Here is a 21,764-nt window from a genome sequence, read left to right on the forward strand (position 1 = left end):
TTTACCTATATTTATCTCATTTAAGATTCACAATCTTTCCCCTTTACAGGATCAGAAATTCAGTGATTTACCTGATGTGGCAATGTGGCAACTTAGCCAGCGTGGCTGAGTCGGAACTTGAACCTAGGTCCATCTCACTCCAAAGCCCATGTGCTTGAACACCACACCATAGAAATCAAGCTGAATAGCAGAGCATTGGAGGGAGGGTATCTCCTTCAAATATTCAGGGTGTCTTAGGCTAGAAAGCGTAGGTCTACTCAGCATTCAACACAGACCAAATACTATCAGTGCCATGAATATTTCACCATCTCCTTCAGGCATAATTAGTCACTTGCCCTAATGCAATTTTTGTACCGCTATACAATAGCTTAGATCACTCACTTCCTTGGGTGCTTATAATTAGCAGAGTATGTCTTTCTTAAAGGTAGCGATCTTTTCTTACTCATCTCTTTATTCCTTATTCTGTGTAGCATAGGGCCTTGCATATTCAGTGATTGTTATTTATTTCAATGTTCGTTATTTATTTGGACACTCCTGGAGATCTATAAAGAGACCACAAAGTTCCAAAAGAAAATAATCTACATTCATAAAGTAAACGAAGTAAGTAGGAGATGCACTTGCTTCATTAATTTTTAATAAGTACACAATATGCTATTGAATAAAACTTGAAACAACTAAGCATCTAGAAAGTTGGAAAATATTAAAATTACAGGCTTTATTTTAAATTTTAAAGTGCGAATGTTCCTTGCTTCTAGTAAATTACTAGAAAACAGCTCAAGAGATTGTTACTCCTCTATTCCTAAATCATGGCGATTGGGAAGAAAAAGGTGAAAGATGAGAGAGAGCAAAAACCCCTGGCATATAGTTGATACTCAGTAAAAAAATTTTAAAATAAAAGAACATTTCCAGCCCAGAAACAATTGCTTTTAGATCCCAGGTTTGTGACTCCTTATCATCTCGTTCTGGGAGGTAACAAGGGGTTACTAACTTGGGATCTAAAAGCAGTCCTAAGGCTTGAGGCTGAGAATGAGATGGAACAGGACTCCTGAGAACTACATTTCCCATGATGCCCCTCTCCCCACGCAACCGCGGCCGCGACGTAGCTCCCATGGCAACCCAGAAGGCCTCACTCACAGACTCCTTGCGTAGCTCGCCGCCTGATTCTAGGCTGGTCTCTCCTCCGAGCCCGTGACGTTTGCGGCAGCCCGGCCACGATGCCCAGGTATTCCCTGAACTCGGCTTGCGAGGGAAAGGCTGCTGAGAGTATTCCTGGCGAGAGGAAGCCCAGGCGGGACCAGCTGTTGGAAGACTGAGGGGGTGGCCTGCTTGCCACCCGGGTCTGCGTGGTCGGGGACCTAGGAACCAGCCTTGAGCATAAAGATTCTGCCGCAAACAGGAAAGAAAGTTCCCTAGGTAGAAAAGTAAGAGATTTGGAAACCTCAGCAACTCCACCCATTCAATGATTGAATAAAAGTTTCTTGCAGGCCAGAGACTACTTCCGGAGCAGGACATTCGGTGATGAGCTAGACCGCAAGGGCCTCCCCTCCGTTGCGGGGATTCGCAGTAATAAGCAAGGGGAAACTTGGAAGGCATTGTGGAAAGTATAACATCACATTGAAGGGGGGAAACGGGAGAGGGTTTGTAAATTATATTCTAGCTCTTCAATTCTATGCTATTCATTTTAATTACCCGTTCTCAAGATATTCCTAAACCACCTCTCAGCAATTTATAAGCACGTCGGGGAGAGGGGTCAGGGAGTGCATCACAGAGCAGGATAAATCTTTTTCTCTCCTTGGGATAGTGTGGAAAATTGTCAGCTTTCCATCACGGGATAATTGGTTACAGTTATAAAGCTATGGTTATACTTAGGATTTCCGCAGGTGACATGGCTGACTGCAGCACCTCCGTCTCTCCTGTCTGCTGGGTATTTGGAAAGCAGATCCTCACGTTTTGAAAGAATGTTGTGTAAATGAAGAGCAAACAGGCCCAAACTGAATTCTGAAGGCTCACCTGTGAAATAAATGCATGAATTTTAGTGCAAACATTTAAGGTCTCCTGTTTTGACCCTTTTTCTTTATTCCTGGTTCTTGAATAGTAATAATTACAAGCCCTCAATAATTTTTGTAATTGTATAGGCCATGCTCTAAACAAATACATATTTTAACAATTATGATAATCTTATAAAAGTGGTATTCTTATTTATTGGCATTTTAGCGATAGAGAAACAATTGAGCTTGGGGAATAGTACAGAGGATTGCATATATTAGGTTCTCAATAAATATTTCTTTAATTAATAAAGGAATGAAGGACTTAAAGAGGTTAGGTAATTTTCCCAAGTTCACATACATAGGAAGTAGCAGAATCAGGCTAGGACCCATCAGGTCTTGCCCATGGTTAGTTTTTAGTTTTAATATTCCATTTTCACTTAGGCTTTAATATATATATGATTTTATTGTGTAAAGTTATATATCTGTGTAAAGAAATGAATGAAAGGATGGTTTTCAAAATGTTTGTGGTTTTAGGGTTTTTTTTTTCCTTTAGAGTTTTTTGTTTTTTGTTTTTTTTTTTTTTGAGACACGGTCTTGCTGTGTCACCCAGGCTGGAGTGCAGTGATGTGATCATGCTCGCTGCAGCCTCGACCTCCGGGTCTCAGGCAGTCCTCCTGCCTCAGCGTCCCTATTAGCTGGGACCACGAGTGCATGTCGCCACACCCAGCTAATTTCTTTTTTTTTTTTTTTTTTTTGAGACGGAGTCTTGCTCTGTTGCCCAGACTGGAGTGCAGTGGCACGATCTTGGCTCACTACAACATCCACCTCCCGGGTTCAAGTGATTCTCATGCCTCAGTCTCCTGAGTAGCTGGAATTACAGGCACCCGCCACCATACTTGGCTAATTTTTTTTTTTTTTTTTTTTTTTTTTTTTAGTAGAGATGGAGTTTTACCATGTTGGCCAGGCTGGTCTTGAACTCCTGACCTCAAGTGATCCACCCACCTTGGCCTCCTAAAGTGCTGGGATTACAGTTGTGAGCCACCGCTCCCAGCCGCAGTCAATTTTTTTTGTTTGTTTTCTTTTCTTTTCTTTTTTTATACTTTAAGTTCTAGGGTGCATGTGCACAACATGCAGGTTTGTTACACATATATACGTGTGCCATGTTGGTTTGCTGCACCCATTAATTCATCATTTACATTAGGTATTTCTCCTAATGCTCTCTGTCCCCCATGCTTATTATTATTATTATTATTATTATTATTATTATTATTTGTAGAGATGAGGTCTCCCTATATTGCCTGGGCTGATCTCAAGTGATCCTCCTGCCTCAGCCTCCCATATACTTTTATATTAAAAAAAAAAAAGATTTTTTACCCCAAAACATAATTTAAAAAACAAAAAAGAAATGTTTCAGGGAGAAAAGATTATTTGATACACTGGTTTTGTACTTTTCCCATCTTCCTAGGTGACTTAAATGTTTGTGGTTTTCAAGTTGTATGTTCCCAAAAGTCATTGTACTTCCATGTGTGTCTGAGAAGCTAACATACACAGCTATGAACCTTAGGGGAAGCCCCAAATAAGACAGCCTCAAATCCTGGCGATAAAGGCTCTGCTTATCAGTTTCAGCATTTTTCAAAGAACTAGTTCAAAGCAACAAAAGAAAAACAAAATCATAGCATGACTAATCCTCAGATGTTTTACCAGATTATTGTTCCTCAGAAAATAATGTTCATTTATTTCATAAATTATACTGAAATAAAATTTCTCTGAGCTTGAAATAAATATTTGAAAGAATTCTTTTTCCCTCAGTTTTGTTTTTTCTGCCTCTCATGTAGTGAAACTCTCTGGGAAATTGCAAAAGCTGAAGTGGAAAAAAGAGGAATCAATGGAAGTGAAGGTGATGGAGCTGAAATTGGAGAAAAATCTGTTTTCTTCATTGGCAGTAAAAATGGGGTAATGCTTTCTTTTTTTCAATTATTGTGATGATTTAACAACCATTGGTAAAACATCTTTTAATACTTTGATTAAAATGTAGATACTTCAACCAGATGACCAATCTGGTTTAGCATGAATTAGAAAGTGCTTGTTATTAATCTAGGAAAAACTATAGTAGTTAACAAAATTTTAGAAAAATATATTTAAACTATCTTTTATTTCATGATTTGAAAATATTCAGATCTTCTACCATAATTGAGTATAAAAGCTTGGATTCATGTAAATATCTAAGTCAGTCTCTAAATCAGTAAGTCAGTATCTTAATAATTTTATGTTTTAGACTGTTACTTTTAGAAATCTCATTAAAGGAATAATTGAACTATGTCAGTGATATTTGTTACAGGGTTATTAATTATTTTGAAAAATGTGGGGAAAATATGGCAGCATTTCCATTGGGCCTCTGATTGGTAGGAAGAGACCCTCCCCACTTGCTATAAGTCTCTGTTTTCCTTCGCCAAGCGTACAGAAGGGCTTGGAAGTGGCCACACAGAGCAGGAACGTATGCATCATATCTTCATGCAACTTTGCCTGGCCCACAAAGTTCCTGCCAGGAAGGCAAAATGGCTGGTGACACAAAAAGGTCAAGACTTGCCAGATGCAAGATGCTGAAATTCATGTAGTGCCCTAGCTCATTTCTGTGTGGGTTTCAAATTCCTGTTCATTTTCTGTGCTACATGCTTCCACTTAAGCGCATTGACAAATACGAAACTTTCGGAAACTAAACTCTGTATCAGCAAGGTTACATGTTCACTGGGTAACATCAGTTCCCAGGCAGCCTGAGCACCCATCTTGTCTCCAGATGAGTCCCAGAAGGCCCTCCCTGCACAACTGGACACCCTCCATTGGGGGGTTTTATATACGACGTTAAGATCACATTTATTGGGAGAAATACTTACACAACCATGAAAAAGGTTTTAGTGATATAAGAATATAATCTGAATTGAAAAAGCAGGACATAAATGTCATACATGATATGATCCCAATTATACAAATATGTAAATAAAAAATTCTAATAAAAGTTAGAAATATGGATAGTAAAATTTTAATCACTTAATGTTTTTATTTTGTTTTTATTTTCTTTATTTTCCAGAGTTTTCATATCGGCCCACTTTTTAAAATTCCAACTTAATTCTTTAAAATAAAATTATCATAGAGCATTTCTATTTTAAAATTTTAATCCAACTATATAAGTATATAGTACATAACACATATTATTTCTTTTTTTTGAGACAGGGTCTTGCTCTGGTTGCCCAGGCTGGAGTGCAGTGGCGCGATCTCGGTGCACTGCAGCTTTGACTTCCCTGGCTCAGGTGATTTTCCCTCAAACAACTGGGATTACAGGCATGCGCCACCATGCCCGGCTAATTTTTCGTATTTTTAATAGAGATGGGGTTTCACTACGTTGCCCAGGCTGATTTCGAACTCTTGGACTCAAGCAATCCGCCCATCTCAGCCTCCCAGAGTGCTGGGATTACAGGTGTGAGCCACCGTGCCCAGCTACGTGTTATTCCATGAGTTTACTATTATGATGTGTGTGATTTTCATATTAGGCATAGTATTAACAGTTTCCTACATTTTATCTTACTCTGCCATGTAGATACATACATGGATTTAAATAAATGAGTAAATAACTAGTACTAGTCTTATGGTACAAATAAATTTCTATTACAGAAAACATTCTGTACACAGAATATTAGATAGAATGGCTTCTACTAATGGTACTGGTTACTGACTCCAGCATACAAATGTTCACATACAAAATACCACTACTAGTATCCTCTTAGCGCTCTCTGTAACAGTTATCCTTAACTCCTTTGTAGTCATGATACCCTGTTTTTGTCTTGTTTTGTTTGTTTTTTTGTTACTTGTGAAACCACCCCTTTTTCTTGATGGCAATATGCGGCATATACAAGCTGTTTTTCATTTTTAGTAACAAAAGTAATTTTGTGTCTGATGATTTGGGAACTCCCTTAAGATACCTAAAACTTTTGAGGATATTGTTCTTTAAAAAGTTTGTGATTCTGCTGAGTGTGGTAGCTAATGGTTGTAATCCCAGAACTTTTGGGAGGCTGAGGCAGATGGATTGCTTGAGCCCAGGAGTTCGAGACCAACCTGGGCAACATGACAAAACCCAGTGTCTACAAAAATAAAAATAAAAAAATTAGCCAGGTGTGGTGGCGCTCACCTGTATGTAGTCCCAGCTACTCGGAAGGCTGAGGCAAGAGGATCACTTGAGCCCAGGAGGTCAAGGCTGCAGTGAGCCACTGTGATTGTGCCACTGCACTCTAGCCTGAGCAACAGAGGGAGACCTTGTTTCAAAAAAGAAAGAAAAAAGTATCTGATTCTGCTTCATGGAGAACGTTATTTTGGAAGATAAAGAGAAGCAATTAATGCTTCTGTTGTTCAATTAATAGTAATCACCCTTTACCAAAGAAGCCAGCTGTCCTGCTGCCTTATCTTTACTCCTTCCAACCAGCTGTTCATCCATTCAGTTGACATTGAACGAACATCTTTTATATCTAAGCATCCTGCTAGACACTGTGGAAACAGGAATGAAAGGCATTCTCTACTGGGAAGGAACTTGTGTATCAGGACTTGTACACCAACAATGACAATACCATGAGACAAATGCTACGGTGGAAAACAGAGAGGGCACTTTACTCACCCCAGAAAGTTGGGAGACTAGGAAATTCTCCTGAAGAGAGTGGTGGCTAAAGCTTGAAGGGTGAGAAGTAAGGAAAGAGAAGTAATTCAGGTGAAGAGTGTGGAGTATTCTAAGATGGTCAAGAAAAATGTATGAAACAGATATTCCAACAAATGGGAGAGAGATCATACTAGAGGAATGTAACAGCATTGCCAGTCATTGTTGACTGCCATTTTCATGATGGGTGTTAGTTTGATACTAGTCTGCCCAGCGTACATGGATTTTCTCCACCATCACTCACTTGCATGGGTGCAGGCATGGAGGAGGAAGGTGATTACCTGGGGCTGTCTTTGCTGGCTGGGTACAATGCAAAGTGAGGGAGCTCAGGGGATGGCTGATATTTACCAGAGATGGTTGTGATGGTAAACTATGGGCTCTGAGATGGAAAAGGAGAAAAGCGAAGGTAGGAAGAGGCTGATGGAGTAGGAGCGACTGTTGGTTGGGGGAAGAGGGGTATCAATGGACATTTGAAAGCTTTCACTAAGGCCAAGGAATTATTACTGTGGGGATTCCTGAAGTAGTGGTTAGAGAATGTGGTGTTTGTATATGTGATTTTGGAAGCAGTGCAGTTTCCAGTGAAACTGGAAAGCTTCAAGATGTAACCTTGGAAGTGACTGTGGCAGAAATAGAGTGAGGGAAAAGGCCTCCATTGAGAGGCAAATGCACTGAGAGGTCCGGATGTCAGGTGGATTGCCAAGACCCATGTGGGTGTGAAGAAGATTCATGACAGTAGCTGAGAAGGCAAGGGAGATTGTGAGCCAGAAGAGATGACAGCAACCCTGGTGGTAAACTGATAGGAGCCTCTGAGGTTTTTGCAAGAGGAAGGAGGTAGAGTAGTTGTTTGTAGGTGGCACTGGGGAACAAGGAGGACCCTAAAGTATGTAAGGTAGTGAGAATAAATAGCCTCGTTTAACAAGGCTGCAGAGGAAGGGGTCCAAGGTAGGTCATATTTTAGTTAAGGCCAACAGGTGGAGAGAATATTCTGAAAAGGCTGAGATATCAGGGAGTTTGCCAGTCATGGAGTTGAAATCATAGAGTGGAAGGATTTTAGAGGAAGGGAGGACAGAAGGGGATTATTGGGCAAGAATAAGGGATGTGTAGAGAGTTAGGAAATTCAGAGTTCCAGGGATAATGGGTCAGTGGAGAGGGCTGGACATCTGGGGTGATTGAGGCAATGGGAGGGAAGATGGGATTCATTTTGATGGTCTCTAAGCGAACTTGTACTAGGTCAATGTTTCTTGAATTAGGAAACCTACAAGACTATGGTGACATTCTCAGGGGACTACAGTGTACTAATGAATTTTTAAATCTTGGGTTGTAATTTTGATGATAATCTTAAACTTGATTTCAGTTCCCAGATTAGTTTATGTTAATTTGGAATTGTTACCATATAGTACTATACATTTATATGAAATTATAATAAAGGTGATTTAAGGCCAGGCATGGTGGCTCAAGCCTATAATCCCAGCACCTTGGGAGGCCAAGGTGTTCAAGACCAGCCTGGTCAACATAGTGAAATCCCGTCTCTGCTAAAAATACAAAAAATTAGCTGCACATGGTGGTGCATACTGGTAATCCCAACTACTCCGGAGGCTAAGGCATGAGTATCACTTGAACCCAGAGGGGGAGGTTGCAGTAAGCCAATATGGCGCCACTGCACTCCAGCCTAAGCAACAGAGGGAGACTCTGTCTCAAAAAAAAAAAAAAAAAAAAAAAGAGGGAGGAGTGATTTAAATCAGTTACTAGTGTACCATGAAAATTTGAGGAAATTGGCTAGATATTATTTAAAATTCCTTCCAATTCTTATTCTACTTTCTTGTAGAGTACATTACTTTTTAGGTAATGTAGCCCTTATTAATTTAAAACTTTTACAGCATACTACATATGATACAAGTATAGGAAAATTAGAAAATCTTGATTTTCTTCTTTTTTTTTTGATTTTGAGATAGAGTCTTGCTCTGTTGCCCAGACTCAAGTGCAGTGGTGTGATCTCAGCTCACTGCAAGCTCCGCCTCCCGGGTTCACGCCATTCTCCTGCCTCAGCCTCCAGAGTAGCTGGGACTACAGGTGCCCACCATCACACCCGGCTAACTTTTTTGTATTTTAAGTAGAGATGGGTTTCACCATGTTAGCCAGGATCTCCTGACCTCGTGATCCACCCATCTTGGCCTTCCAAAGTGTTGGGATTACAGGCGTGAGCCACCACGCCTGGCAGAAAATCCTGATTTTCTTAAAAACATTAATTACCTGCAAATCCATCAGCTAGAAATAATCATTATTAACATAGTGATGTCCCTCTACATTTATTTGTGTGTTTCTTTCTGTGTGTGTGTGTGTGTGTGTGTGTGTGTGTACTTCAAGGAAGCAGGAAAAGTATTTTTTAATTGAAAACAGAGTCATGCTGATCTATTATGAATGTCTTACTATGTCAGCAAGTATATTTCTACATTGTCATTCCTAATAGCTGTATATTATTCTATTATATGGATTACCATAATTAATTTAGCCAGTCCCCTAATTGGGGACATGTAGGTTGTTTTTAGTTTTTCAGTTTGATATAACACTAGCCAATAAACATCCTTCAATAATAGCATTTTTATATTGTACAATTCCAGTTATTTTTTAATATATCTCATTACAAAAAATTTATTCAATTTGATCATATTCCAGATATAATGTGGAATAATTATCTTTTTTGTCAAAAACTATGGGTTTTTTAGTAAAAACAAAAACACATATAATAAGTGTTCTGTGTTTTTGGCAATCCAGAGTTTTCCAAATTATTTTCTTGGGTGGAGCTCTCCCTGCTGTTTCTCTTTTATCTGTTTCCTTGCAAGGGGTATTTTGTTTACAAAAAAAAAAAGGGGGGGTTTTACTGTTTTTAAAAAATGATATAAACCACTGAGCTAGTCCCTGGCTAAGCTGTGAAGTTAAGTGGCATGACTAGTGGTAGGAATTAGGCCAGAACCTGTATTTCCTTACTCCTAAAAAGAAACTTGGGACCGGGCGTGGTCGCTCACGCCTGTAATCCCAGCACTTTGGGAGGCTGAGGTGGGCAGATCAGATGAGGCCAGGAGTTCAAGACCAGCCTGGCCACCATGGCAAAACCCTGTCTCTACTAAAAATACAAAAATTACCCAGGCATGGTGGCGTGCACCTGTAATCCCAGCTACTCGAGAGTGTGAGGCACGAGAATCACTGGAGCCCAGGAGGCAGAGGTTGCAGTGAGCCAAGATCATGCCACTGCACTCCAGCCTCGGTAACAGAGTGAGACTCTGTCTCAAAAATAAAATAAAATAAAATAAAAATAAACAGAACTTGTAATAAGTACATCCTCTGGACTTAAAACAAATTACTCTAATGCAGTATCTGAATTGCTTACTTTGAACATATTTACAATGTATCCTTTATTTGTATGTTACCTTTTTCTTTATTTCCACTTCAACAATTGGAATTAAAACATTTTGAAAGACACTAAACATCAGCTTAACCAGTAATTAACATTGATGAGTAGAGAAAAAATTTAAGACAGTTGCCAAGTTGACCACTTAAGTGAGGTATGATTTGCTAGTGTTTGTCATCTGTGGGACTTTATAATTATAATAATAGCAGTGTAGTTACACTGTGATGGAAAGTTGACAGTTAACTTTTTCCACTTATCAAACTTCAGAACAATTCTGAAAGTTTCTAGTTTTTAGTTTCCGGGTAATTTATCATTCAATTGATTAAAAATCTATTTTGGGTCACAATTATGAACAATAATACAATTTTTACATATGAATGACATTAACACAGTATTCCTTCTTTTTTAATTTCCAGGGAAAGACTACTATTATTCTAAGGTGTCTTGACAGGTAAGTGTCATGTTAACCTCTAAACTACGGTTATGCTTATTCTAGTTGTACAGGGCAAGTTAGATCTAAAAGACATAAGGAAGGGGAACGATTTTAAGACCCAAACAAAATATTTAATTCTTAGCAAATCCTTAGTATAACCTTTAAGAGTGCCTTTAAAGATAAAACTAACAATAAGCCAAAAATTATTTGAGACTAATACTGGATTTCCCTATTTGAGGGAGAAATGCTACTGTAATGACCCAGCCTATAATAGTATTTACCCTCTTTTTGGCTATGCTACTCTGGTATTTAAATTATTTTTATTCTACCTAATCTACAGTTATTTGAACATTCATTGTAAGCTTTAGCTGCTCAGGGGTACATTTTTGAAGCACAGTGTTGGTCCTCAAACTGGATATTTTATCATTTCTTTTATATATTTGCTAACGTATGCTGTAGAAGCAGGCCGTCAGATTAAGATTTAGGATTATGGGCCGGGCGCGGTGGCTCAAGCCTGTAATCCCAGCACTTTGGGAGGCCGAGACGGGCGGATCACGAGGTCAGGAGATCGAGACCATCCTGGTTAATACGGTGAAACCCCGTCTCTACTAAAAAGTACAAAAAACTAGCCGGGCGAGGTGGCGGGCGCCTGTAGTCCCAGCTACTTGGGAGGCTGAGGCAGGAGAATGGCGTGAATCTGGGAGGCGGAGCTTGCAGTGAGCTGAGATCTGGCCACTGCACTCCAGCCTGGGTGACAGAGCGAGACTCCGTCTCAAAAAAAAAACAAAAAAACAAAAAAAAACCATTTAGGATTATGATTGGTAGATGTTGCAGGAAGCTGATGAGGAAAGCCTTCAATCATTTTTGGAAGATATTTCTCTGTTCCCTTCATTTGAATACATATATCTTATAACTTCTCCAAAAATCATCAAAAGAGATGGAATTTGGTGTTAAGGTCACATTAAAGAAACATCACTCATTTGAAAAATATTATTAAAGGATACAAATAATAAATTCCCGCTTTGGTGTAATTCCTTTCACCAACAATATTGTTTCTCAGAGGAACTATCAACAGTAACACCTGTTTTATCTTTCCATCTCCAGGAATCATGGGTCTTCCTGTCATAAACAGATCATCTAATACAACACCAGCTTAGGATAAAATACTACAAAATAGTACATTGAGTTGAAAAGTATTAATTTCTTTCTTTTTTTTTTTTTTTTTTTTTGAGACGGAGTTTCGCTCTTGTTGCCCAGGCTGGAGTGCAATGGTGCCATCTCGGCTCACCGCGACGTCTGCCTCCTGGGTTCAAGCGATTTTCCTGCCTCAGCCTCTCGAGTAGCTGGGATTACAGGCATGTGCCACCACACCCAGCTAATTTTGTATTTTTAGTAGAGACAGGGTTTATCCATGTTGGTCAGGCTGGTCTTGAACTCACAACCTCAGGTGATCCACCTGCCTCGGCCTCCCAAAGTACTGGGATTACAGGCGTGAGCCACCACGCCCAGCCCTGAAAAGTATTAATTTCAATTCCTCAATAGTCTACTTAGGAAAAGGTTAATTTTCTAAACTATAGGTTAAATATCAGATCTTATAAATTTTGTCTTAAAAGTAGCATTTTGCTTGATAAAATTTCTTTTTTTTTTTTTTTTTTTTTTTTTTGAGACGGAGTCTCGCTGTGTCTCCCAGGCTGGAGTGCAGTGGCGTGATCTCGGCTCACTGCAAGCTCCGCCTCCCGGGTTCACGCCATTCTCCCGCCTCAGCCTCCCAAGTAGCTGAGACTACAGGCGCCCGCCACCACGCCCGGCTAGTTTTTTGTATTTTTAGTAGAGACGGGGTTTCACCGTGTTAGCCAGGATAGTCTCGATCTCCTGACCTCGTGATCCACCCGCCTCGGCCTCCCAAAGTGCTGGGATTACAGGCTTGAGCCACCGCGCCTGGCCTGCTTGATAAAATTTCTATCTTTCAGAAAATATAACCAAACATTACTCTCTATATAATATATTCAAAAGATATATGCAGGGGTGATATTCAAAATATTTAATAAACATAATTATGTAAGTTACAAATTTAAAAATCATTTCTCTTTCTTCTCCAATCTGAGGATAGATATGGGGTCGGGCGCAGTGGCTCATGCCTGTAATCCTAGCACTTTGGGAGGGCAAGGCAAGCGGATCTCTTGAACTCAGGAGTTCAAGACCAGCCTGGCCAACATAGTGAGAACTCGTCTGTACCGAAAGATACAAAAATTAGCTGGGCGTGGTGGTGCACACCTGTAGTCTCAGCTACTCAGGAAGCTGAGGTGGGAGGATTACTTGAGCCTGAGAGGTTGAGGCTGCAGTGAGCTGTGATCACGCCACTGCATTCTAGCCTGCATGACAGAGTGAGACCCTGTCTCAATAAAATAAAATAAGAAAGTAAAATAAAGATATGTACCAATATAATTTGGCCTTAAAAAGGAAGGAAATTCTGTCACATGCTACAACTTGGATGAAGCTTGAGGGCATTATGCTAAGTGAAATAAGCCAGAAACAGAAAAAACAAATATTGGGCTGGGTGTGGTGGCTCACACCTGTAATCCCAGCATTCTGAGAGGCCAAGGCGGGCAGATCACTTGAGGTCAGGAGTTCGAGATCAGCCTGACCAACATAGTGAAACCTCATCTCTACTAAAAATAAAAAAATTAGGCAAGCATGGTGGTGGGCCCCTGTAATCCCAGCTTCTTGGGAGACTGAGGTACAGGAATCACTTGAACCTGGGAGGGGGAGGTTGCAGTGAGCCAAGATCGTGCCACTGCAAAAAAAAAAACAAAAATACATATGTGTGTGTGTGTATATATATATAGTATGATTCCACTTATATATCTAGAATAATCAAACTCATAGAAACAAAAAGAATGGTGGTTACCAAGAACTGGGGGAAGGGAAAACGAGAAGTTGTTTAATGGGTATGGAGTTTCAGTTTTGTGAGATGGAAAAGTTCTCAATATTACTGAATTGTACACTTAAAAATAGGTAAGATGAATTTTATTTTATGTGTTCTTTACCATAATAAAAAGTTAAATATATATATACACCATAAAACTGCTTACCAGCAATATAAGCTATAGTATAAATAATTCAACAAATTGTTTTAATATTTTCCTAATCATTACTGATTTTAAGGACTTGTTGATATAATTTATTAACTATCGCTATCTAAATGATGCCTATATTTGAGCTGTGATTTAAGATAAAGAACTGCTAGAGAACTGCATTAAAGTCTTGCATTGTTTTTGTTTTCTTGAGACAGGGTCTCTCTCTGTCACCCAGGCTGGAGTGCAGTGGCATGATCTTGGCTTATTGCAGCCTCAACCTCCCAGGCTCAAGTGATTCTCTCACTTCAGCCTCCTGAGTAGTTGGGACTACAGGCATTTACTACCCTTTTTTGTAGAGACAGAGTTTTGCCATGTTGCCCAGGCTAGTCTTGAACTTGTGGACTAAAGCAATTTACCTGCCTCAGCCTCCCAAAGTGCTAGGGTTACAGGCATGAGCCACCATGCCTGGCCAAGTCTTGCATTGATGTTGTAATGTGACAGCCATTAGATTCCTAGCTCCTCACATCATGGCTGAATATAAACCCAGTGTCACTTTGGGAGGCCAAGCGGATGGATCATGAGGTTAGGAGATCGAGGGCATCCTAGCTAACATAGTGAAACCCCGTCTCTACTAAAAATACAAAAAAGCAGGAGAATGACGTGCACCTGGGAGGCAGAGCTTGCAGTGAGCCGAGATCACGCCACTGCACTCCAGCCTGGGCGACAAAGCGAGACTCCGTCTCAAAACAAACAAACAAACAAACAAAAAAAAACCCAGTGTCAGTGCTTCCTGCATGGCCTGGATGTGGAGATCTTGTGCCCAGCATGGCCATCCACACTGCTAGCCTCAACTCATTCTCTACATGCCCCAGCAGTGCCTTTAGGGGCTACCACATTATGCATGCGCCGTTAAAATCCACTAAGATGGTGTTTTGCAGGTTTACTTCTTTTGTATATATAATTTATCTCAATGCTATTATACAAGGTAACTTCTCTACTAATAAAGTTTTTAAGAGGAAGGAAAAATGAATCAGGTAAGATGGTAGCATAAGAAACTAATACCACCTACAATGATGATACTATCTGCCTTTATTTTACAGAGATGAGCCACCAAAACCAACCTTAGCTTTGGAATATACATATGGAAGAAGAGCAAAAGGGCACAACACAGTAAGTGTCTTTTAAAGTGACATTGCTATGCCCATAGATGGGAAAGTAATACTGCTAACTTTGTTTTACATTTTCCATCTTACCTGTAATCAATAAACATATCCAGTTGTACACTTCATAGCTGTCTGCCATTAAACTTGAAATGCAGTGTGGCAGATAGAAGCCAACCCAAACTGTGAAAAGATTTTAGCCTTCTCATGTATTATGTCTTAAAATGCTATAATAAGATACCTTTTTAACTTTATTGTGCAGTTCATGAGAATAGTGTTGTGAGTTACTTTCGGTCTCTCAAAAATCTGCTAAAATATAGGTTTGACCTGTGGAATATTTATGAAAATATACTGTTTAAAATCTAAATTACTAGCATTTAAAAATGCATCTTGAAGTTGATAGTACCAGTTGAGATCGTATGCCCTACTTGATTATAATCCTATTTTCACTTGTTTTAATGTCTCTTTAGAGGAACATTATAAACTCTTCAGGATAGAAGGAGGGTTTATAGTATATGTTGGCGGGGGGAGGGGTGGGGAATTCCTAAATAGAATCTTTTTGGAGTTGTCACCTGAAAAGAGGTCATTTCTTAAATAAAGTTAAGTGTGTAGAAGGACAATCTAGAATGGAGCATCCCGCTACTCCCCTAACAAAGGCACATTTTTATACACTGACTTAGTCCAAATGTTTGCTCATTAGTAGACAGTATATAAAGAGATAAAACTTCCTATCGTTGCTTCCAGGATTCACCAACGAAAGTGGGTTATTAAAACTGAAATTTAAAGAAAAAAACATAATATATGGAGGTACAGGAGAACTTCATTTTTGTGACTCACTTGAATTTTGACACGAGTAATAAGCCTAGAAATGTAATTATGCTTTTCATTGGAAACTTGGAGACAGCTCTCATAAGCTTAACCATTGAGAAGAGCTCTAAAAACTTCCCTTTATCAAATTGTGAATTGAGGGAGATTTTCCAGTGAATAATTATTTTCCCCACAAAAATTAATGATTCAGATATGAACAGCCAAACAATTGTAGAGATTGCAAAATGAAATTTTGTCAAAAATCCAAAATAATATATATTCATCTAAAACTTATTTTATTGACATCCTGTCTCTTCCAGGTTCATGGGAGTAGATACATAAAAACTTGTGTGATTTTTTTTTTCCTAAACTTTGTACTGTCAAGTGGGATATTTCCATATTCATTCTGGAAGCATCATATCTTTCTCAGATTTAATTCCCTAAGAGTCCTAAATAGAAGTATTTTGTCAGCTCCTCACACAATTTCAGTGACCTGAAGGGTCTTCAGTGTCAGGACAGAAGCAGAAATGCCATTAGCCAACAATCTAGGAACGTCTTATGGAATAGATGGTCCTATTTCTTTTCTTTTCTTTTTCTTTCTGAGACAAGGTCTCACTCTGTCACCCAGGCTGGAGTACAGTGGCAGGATCATAGCTCATGGCAGCCTCAAACTCCTGGGCTCAAAGAATCCTCCCGCATTAACCTCCCAAGGAAACTGCCCCCACAAATTCACTACAAGCATGCACCACCACACTCAGCTAATTTAAAAAGATTGTTTATAGTGATGGAGTCTCACTGTGTTGGCCAGACTGACCTTGAACTCCTGGCTTCAAGTGATCCTCCAGCCTTGGTCTCCCAAAGTGTTGGGGTTTACAGGTGTGAACCACTGCACCCAACCCTAAATGATCTTATTTCTGAACTTCTTGGCTGCCTAGCCCTGTCAGTTTCCTATTATTTTGAGGGTCCTATAAAAAAGAGAAGCTATTGTTTGATCTCTTGTTCCCCCACCTACCATGTATTATTGTCAGTGGTAGCCTGTCAGATTCTCCACAGGAATCAGGAACAAATCGTCTGCTTATACTTTTGCTCAAGTAATCTTGATCCGCAGCCAGGACTGCCATTTGTTCGTCCCTTTTCTTTATGCCTTACGTGTGTCTAATTCATTCTGCGAGCTTCTGTCTTCCTAAACAGGAATGTTTTCCTATTCACCTGTTTTATTTCTGTCTAGAATTATAAATGTTTTCCAAAAAATAATACCAAATTTGCTCAACGGGTTAATTTTTATCTAAAATCTGCGTAAGTGTATGCCACATATGTTATTTACAAGATTGACACACTGTTTATTGTATTACTAGAATTAAGGCATTTGTGTACACATATAGACAATTCTGAATATTTCATCATTTTTCTTTAAAAATAGGTGCTTTGGTGCATTTTGAGGGATGGAATAAAGGAAAAAATTTTGACTGCCAAGAAAGGGTTGATTAAAGACTACAATATTTTATATGTATAATTATTACTGGCAAGTGCTAATGACATGTAAGAAGTACTTAAAATTCAAAAAATCAAAAATGTTTGTTTTTCAGCCAAAAGATATCGCCCACTTTTGGGAACTGGGTGGAGGAACCTCTTTATTGGACTTAATCAGCGTCCCCATCACAAGTGACACCTTACGGTAAGTGAGCCAGCTCCAGGAAAAGCTGTAAGCGCACAGGAGTGTCCCTAGGAGAAATATGAGTTGGCTTTTCTCAGTCAGAATTTTGGGGCACAGTTTTATGTTGCTGACGGCTTATGCCCACTTCCTTTCTAAATGCCTAAATTGTAATGCTTTCAAAGAAGTTTTAAAAGAACCAAGATTTTGGCCTGTGCTGAACTGAGATAGCTGACATTCCTCCTAGTAACATATTTTCCAAGCTGAAAACAAACAGACAAAAAAAAAAAATACATCAAATTACACTTGGGCAATGAATTCATTTTGTAAAAATAAATTTGAAAAGCTTTATTCTTTCCATTATCCATCTCAGTATGAGTTAATTCGGCTCTGAGTTTTTTTCTTCAGCTGAGTATTATAAGCTACCTTTGAATTTAATGCTAATTTACATCCTTGAAGCTTCATTTAAAGGAAGACTATATGTCGGAGAAGAGAGAAAGTCTCTCCGTTTGCTGACCTTAGAGAAATAGAACTTAGGGGAAACCTCAAAACGCTTGAGTGATGTTTTCCTGACAGTGACTCCCACATGTTGGCCAAATGTGTGGAAAATTGTGACATTTCTTACAATGTTCCTGGGAACTGGTCTTAGCTAAGAAAAACATATTTTTTTAATCTGAAGTATTTTGTTCTTAGAGTTTAACATAAACCATTGCTGCTGCCTGGATCAAATACAAAGGGCTTGACAATTAGTTGTTACATGTTGGTCATTAAGCTCCTTGGAGGATGGAATTATTTCTTGTTAATGGGACTGTTGTTTTTCTAGAACTGGCTGGATACAGTTGGCTTTATTTTGTCTTTTTTTTTTTTCCTTTTAATGAAGCATGATTTACTTTCTTTCACTTATTACAAAAGTAATATATGCTCATATAGAAAACTTGTAAAAATACTGAAAGACACAAAGAAAGTAAAAGGAACCAGAATCACATTAAAAAATAACCACTTTAACATGTTGAGGTATTTCTTTCAGCCTTTTCAATATCTGTAAATAGACTTTGTACAGGTTTGGGATATTTTATATACATATTTAGATCTTGCTTTTCCACTTTTAAACACTTTTCCCTATGATACTATTTTTCAGAAACATGGAATTTTACAGTTAGATAGTTTTTCATTTGTCTCTCTTTAATGGAGACAAATAAGTGAAGCTGCCTGGGAATAGTGCCTAGTGGTGTGGTTGAGAAGAGATGGTGAGGGGCCAGGTGCGGTGACTCAGGCCTGTAATCTCAGCACTTTGAGAGGCCAAAGCTAGAGGATCACTTGAGGTCTGGAGTTCAAGACCAGCCTGGGCAACATAGTGAGACCCCATCTCTACAAAAAAGTTAAAAAATAAAATTAGCTAGGCATCATAGCATGCCTCTGTAGTCCCAGCTACACAGGCGGCTGAGGCAGGAGGATTGCATGAGTCAGGGAGTTTGAGGCTGCAGTAAGCTATGATCATACCACTGTACTCCAGCCTGAGTGACAGAGTGAGACATTGTCTCTTTAAAAAAGAGAGAGAGAGAGAGAGAGAGAGGGAGATAGTAAGGGTAGGAGGAGCTTCCAGTTAGAGTGGCCAGAGGCTGAAAGGGTGAAAATACAGTAGCTGGCTCTTACCTGGGTCGGAAGTTGGCTCCTATTCAGCTGATTTGTTATATTACCTCTCTCCCCTTCTCAAAGCCCAAAAGGTTTTGGCCTGCTGGAATTGTGGAAATTCTAGGTTCTGCAGGAAGCCAGATTATCCTGAGGGTTAATACCTCATTTGTGAGGTCTTGGTCTCCCTTTCCCTGGAGCCCCAGGACAGCTGGGACCTGCTTTAGGAAAGAGGAAGGGTCAGGGTTATGATCAACAGAGGGAAAGGGAGCCATAGGCTTGGGTCTAAAGTAGGTTGCTGAGTGGTTAAATAATTCATGGAAAACATTTCATTCTTCATGTGGTTGCTAATCTCAAAGTGTTTTTGACTGGAATTCGTTTGACACATAATTTCCTTGTGTTGGATGAAGTCCCACAACTTGAGAAAACAATATTGCCAAATACTGTTAGATACTGTTTATCTCTGAAATAACCGCTTATAGAATTATAAATACATTGAACATTTCCACAGACTTCAGACAATTGGTAATAGAACATTTCCTGTAGTCTGAATCTCTGTTTTAAGAGTTTATTAAAAAGAAATTTGGGGCTATCATTTGCTATGAAATAGGTAAAAAGTAACAAAAGTATTTCCAAATATACTGTAAACAAAAATTTTAATCTTAGAAAAATTTGAGTAATTTAGTTTTCTTTCACTTAAAATAATTTTTCACTTGAAAAAAATAATAAATTTTACGTTATATCCATTTCATCACAATGAAAAAATGTTAAATCATAGTTGAAACATAACCATACCAAAACCCTAAAAATAAAATTAGTACAATTAAAAATGTATATATTATTTTTACAGTTAAGCAAAACTGTTTATGAGCTTATTAAAATGACATAAATATAATTGCCTAGACCATGTAATAACGCAATAATTTTTAGAAAATTTGATAATTAATGTATAAAAGACCACTTTCTGAATTTAGACCAACAGAATTGTTACTGTTTTGCTTGAATTATACAAAATAGTCTGTTTACTTGAACTAAACAAAATAATTAAATAACATTATAATTTTGTGCTATGTCTTCTAGCAGAATGTTTGCTGTGTTGATCAAGGATATATTGGTTATATTGGAGATAATCCTAAACCATCAAGGATTATGGTTCTACATACTTACTGTAACCATTTTTTAAAATACTCCTAGATTTATATATGTTTAGTTTTTATTGTGGTAAAATATACATAGCATAAAATTTTAGTCATTTTTAACTGTGCAGTTCAGTAACATTAAGTATATTCTCATCACCATCCATCTCCAGAACTTTTTAATCTTCTCGAACTGAAACTCTTTACCTATTAAACAATAACTCCTTATTTTTCCCTCCCCAGCTCCTGGCAACCCTCATCCCTACTGCCTGTCTCTATGAATTTGACCACTCCAGTACCTCATATAAATGAAATCATTCATTATTTCTCCTTTTGTTATTTATTTGTATCATATAGCATAATGTCTTCAGGGTTCGTCCATGTTGTAGTATGTGTTAGGATTTCCCTCACTTCTAAGGCTAAATAATGTTCCATTGTGTAAACAAATAACCACAGGTTAGTTATCCATTAATCCATGCAGGAACATTTGGGTTGTTTCCATCTTTTGACTATTGTGAGTAATGCTGGTATGAACACTGTGTACACTATCTGTTTAAATCTCTTCCTTCAGTTCTTTTGTGTATAGACTCAGAAGTGGAATTGCTGGATCATCTGGTAATTCTATGTTGAATTTTTTGAGGAATCACTATACTATTTTCCACAGCGGCTGTACCATTTTACATTCCCATAAGCAATGTACAGGGGTTCTAATTTCTCTGTATCCTCGCTAATACTTGTTATTTTCTCATTTAAAAAAATGTTTTAGGCCAGGAGCGGTGGTTCACACCTGTAATCCCAACACTTTGGGAGGCTCAGGTGAGTGGATCACCTGAGGTCAGGAGTTCGAGACCAGCCTGGGCAACATGGTGAAACCCCGTCTCTACTAAAAATATGAAAATTAACCGGACGTGGTAGTGCACGCCTGTAACCCCAGCTACTCGAGAGGCAGAGGCAGGAGAATCGCTTGAACCCAGGAGGCAGAGGTTGCAGTGAGCTGAAATTATACCAATGTACTCCAGCCTGGACGATAGAGACTCCTCCACCAAAATAAAAAAAAAATGTTTTGATAGTAGCTAGCCTAATGGATAGGAAGTTGGACATCTTTTCATGTGTTAATTGGCCATCTGTATACCTTCTCTGGAGAAATGTCTGTTTGAGTCTTTTGTCTTTTTTTTTTTTTTTTAATGTAGTTGAGATGGGGTCTCGCTATGTTGCCCAGGCTGGTCTTGAACTCCTGGCCTCAAGCAATCCTCCTGCCTTAGCTTTCCAAAGCTCTAGAATTACAGACATGAGCCACCATCCCTGGCCTCTTTGCCCATTTTTGAACGGGAATGTTTGTTTTCGTTGCTGAGTTTAGGTTTATGTTTGATGTGCATGAACAGAATACAAGTGCATATGGTGATGGTGGTGGTGTATCTGGTGGTCAGGAGTGTGCTTTCAGAGAGACAGAATGTTATTGCAGAAAAACATGTAACTTTGGATCTAAATACCAGTTCTACAATTTACTAATTATGTAAATCTGCACCTTAGACTTCTTCTAATCTATGAAATGGACATTATAACATCTTCTGGAGAGGGTTATTGTGGAGATTAACTAGGTAGTTCCCTAGCAAGGTCCACCCATAAATCTATTTTCTTCTCCTTTACCTGATTATTGTGTTATTGTTTTTGCTTCTTTTATTATTTTTGCTTCCCTTTTTTGGAGCACACAGTAAAACTGGATGTAAACATGGCATTGTCGGCTCAAATGCTTGCAGCTTCTCTATTTGAACTAAACTACT

The 21,764-nt window shown here is 38.8% G+C and overlaps 1 protein-coding gene and 1 long non-coding RNA gene across 8 annotated transcripts in view; one reads left to right on the top strand and one right to left on the bottom strand.

The window, feature by feature from the left end:
- The first annotated feature begins 1,087 nt into the window (after positions 1–1,087).
- The window catches only part of LOC105464935 (dynein cytoplasmic 2 light intermediate chain 1), a 55,401-nt gene continuing 34,724 nt past the window's right edge, over positions 1,088–21,764 (top strand). For all 6 annotated transcript variants that reach the window (XR_011611661.1, XM_071076640.1, XM_071076641.1 and 3 more), the window contains exons 1-5: positions 1,088–1,222; positions 3,824–3,941; positions 10,507–10,541; positions 14,701–14,770; positions 17,154–17,242. Coding sequence is in view for 5 of the 6 variants with exons in the window: in XM_071076640.1 (XP_070932741.1) it covers positions 1,215–1,222; positions 3,824–3,941; positions 10,507–10,541; positions 14,701–14,770; positions 17,154–17,242 (320 nt within the window). In the remaining variant the exon portion in view is untranslated. The remainder of the gene's footprint in view (positions 1,223–3,823; positions 3,942–10,506; positions 10,542–14,700; positions 14,771–17,153; positions 17,243–21,764) is intronic.
- LOC112423691 (uncharacterized) lies at positions 1,220–20,360 on the bottom strand. 2 transcript variants are annotated; one of them, XR_011611662.1, is made up of 4 exons: positions 20,283–20,360; positions 18,872–19,068; positions 1,903–2,010; positions 1,220–1,409 (listed from the first exon to the last, which is right to left on the bottom strand). It is a non-coding gene; the product is annotated as an uncharacterized lncRNA (long non-coding RNA). The 2 variants fall into 2 exon arrangements; XR_003014203.2 differs by lacking the exon at positions 20,283–20,360 and having other exon boundaries at positions 18,872–19,245.

Source organism: Macaca nemestrina, chromosome 13 (assembly GCF_043159975.1).
Source record: "Macaca nemestrina isolate mMacNem1 chromosome 13, mMacNem.hap1, whole genome shotgun sequence".
NCBI lineage: Eukaryota > Metazoa > Chordata > Mammalia > Primates > Cercopithecidae > Macaca > Macaca nemestrina.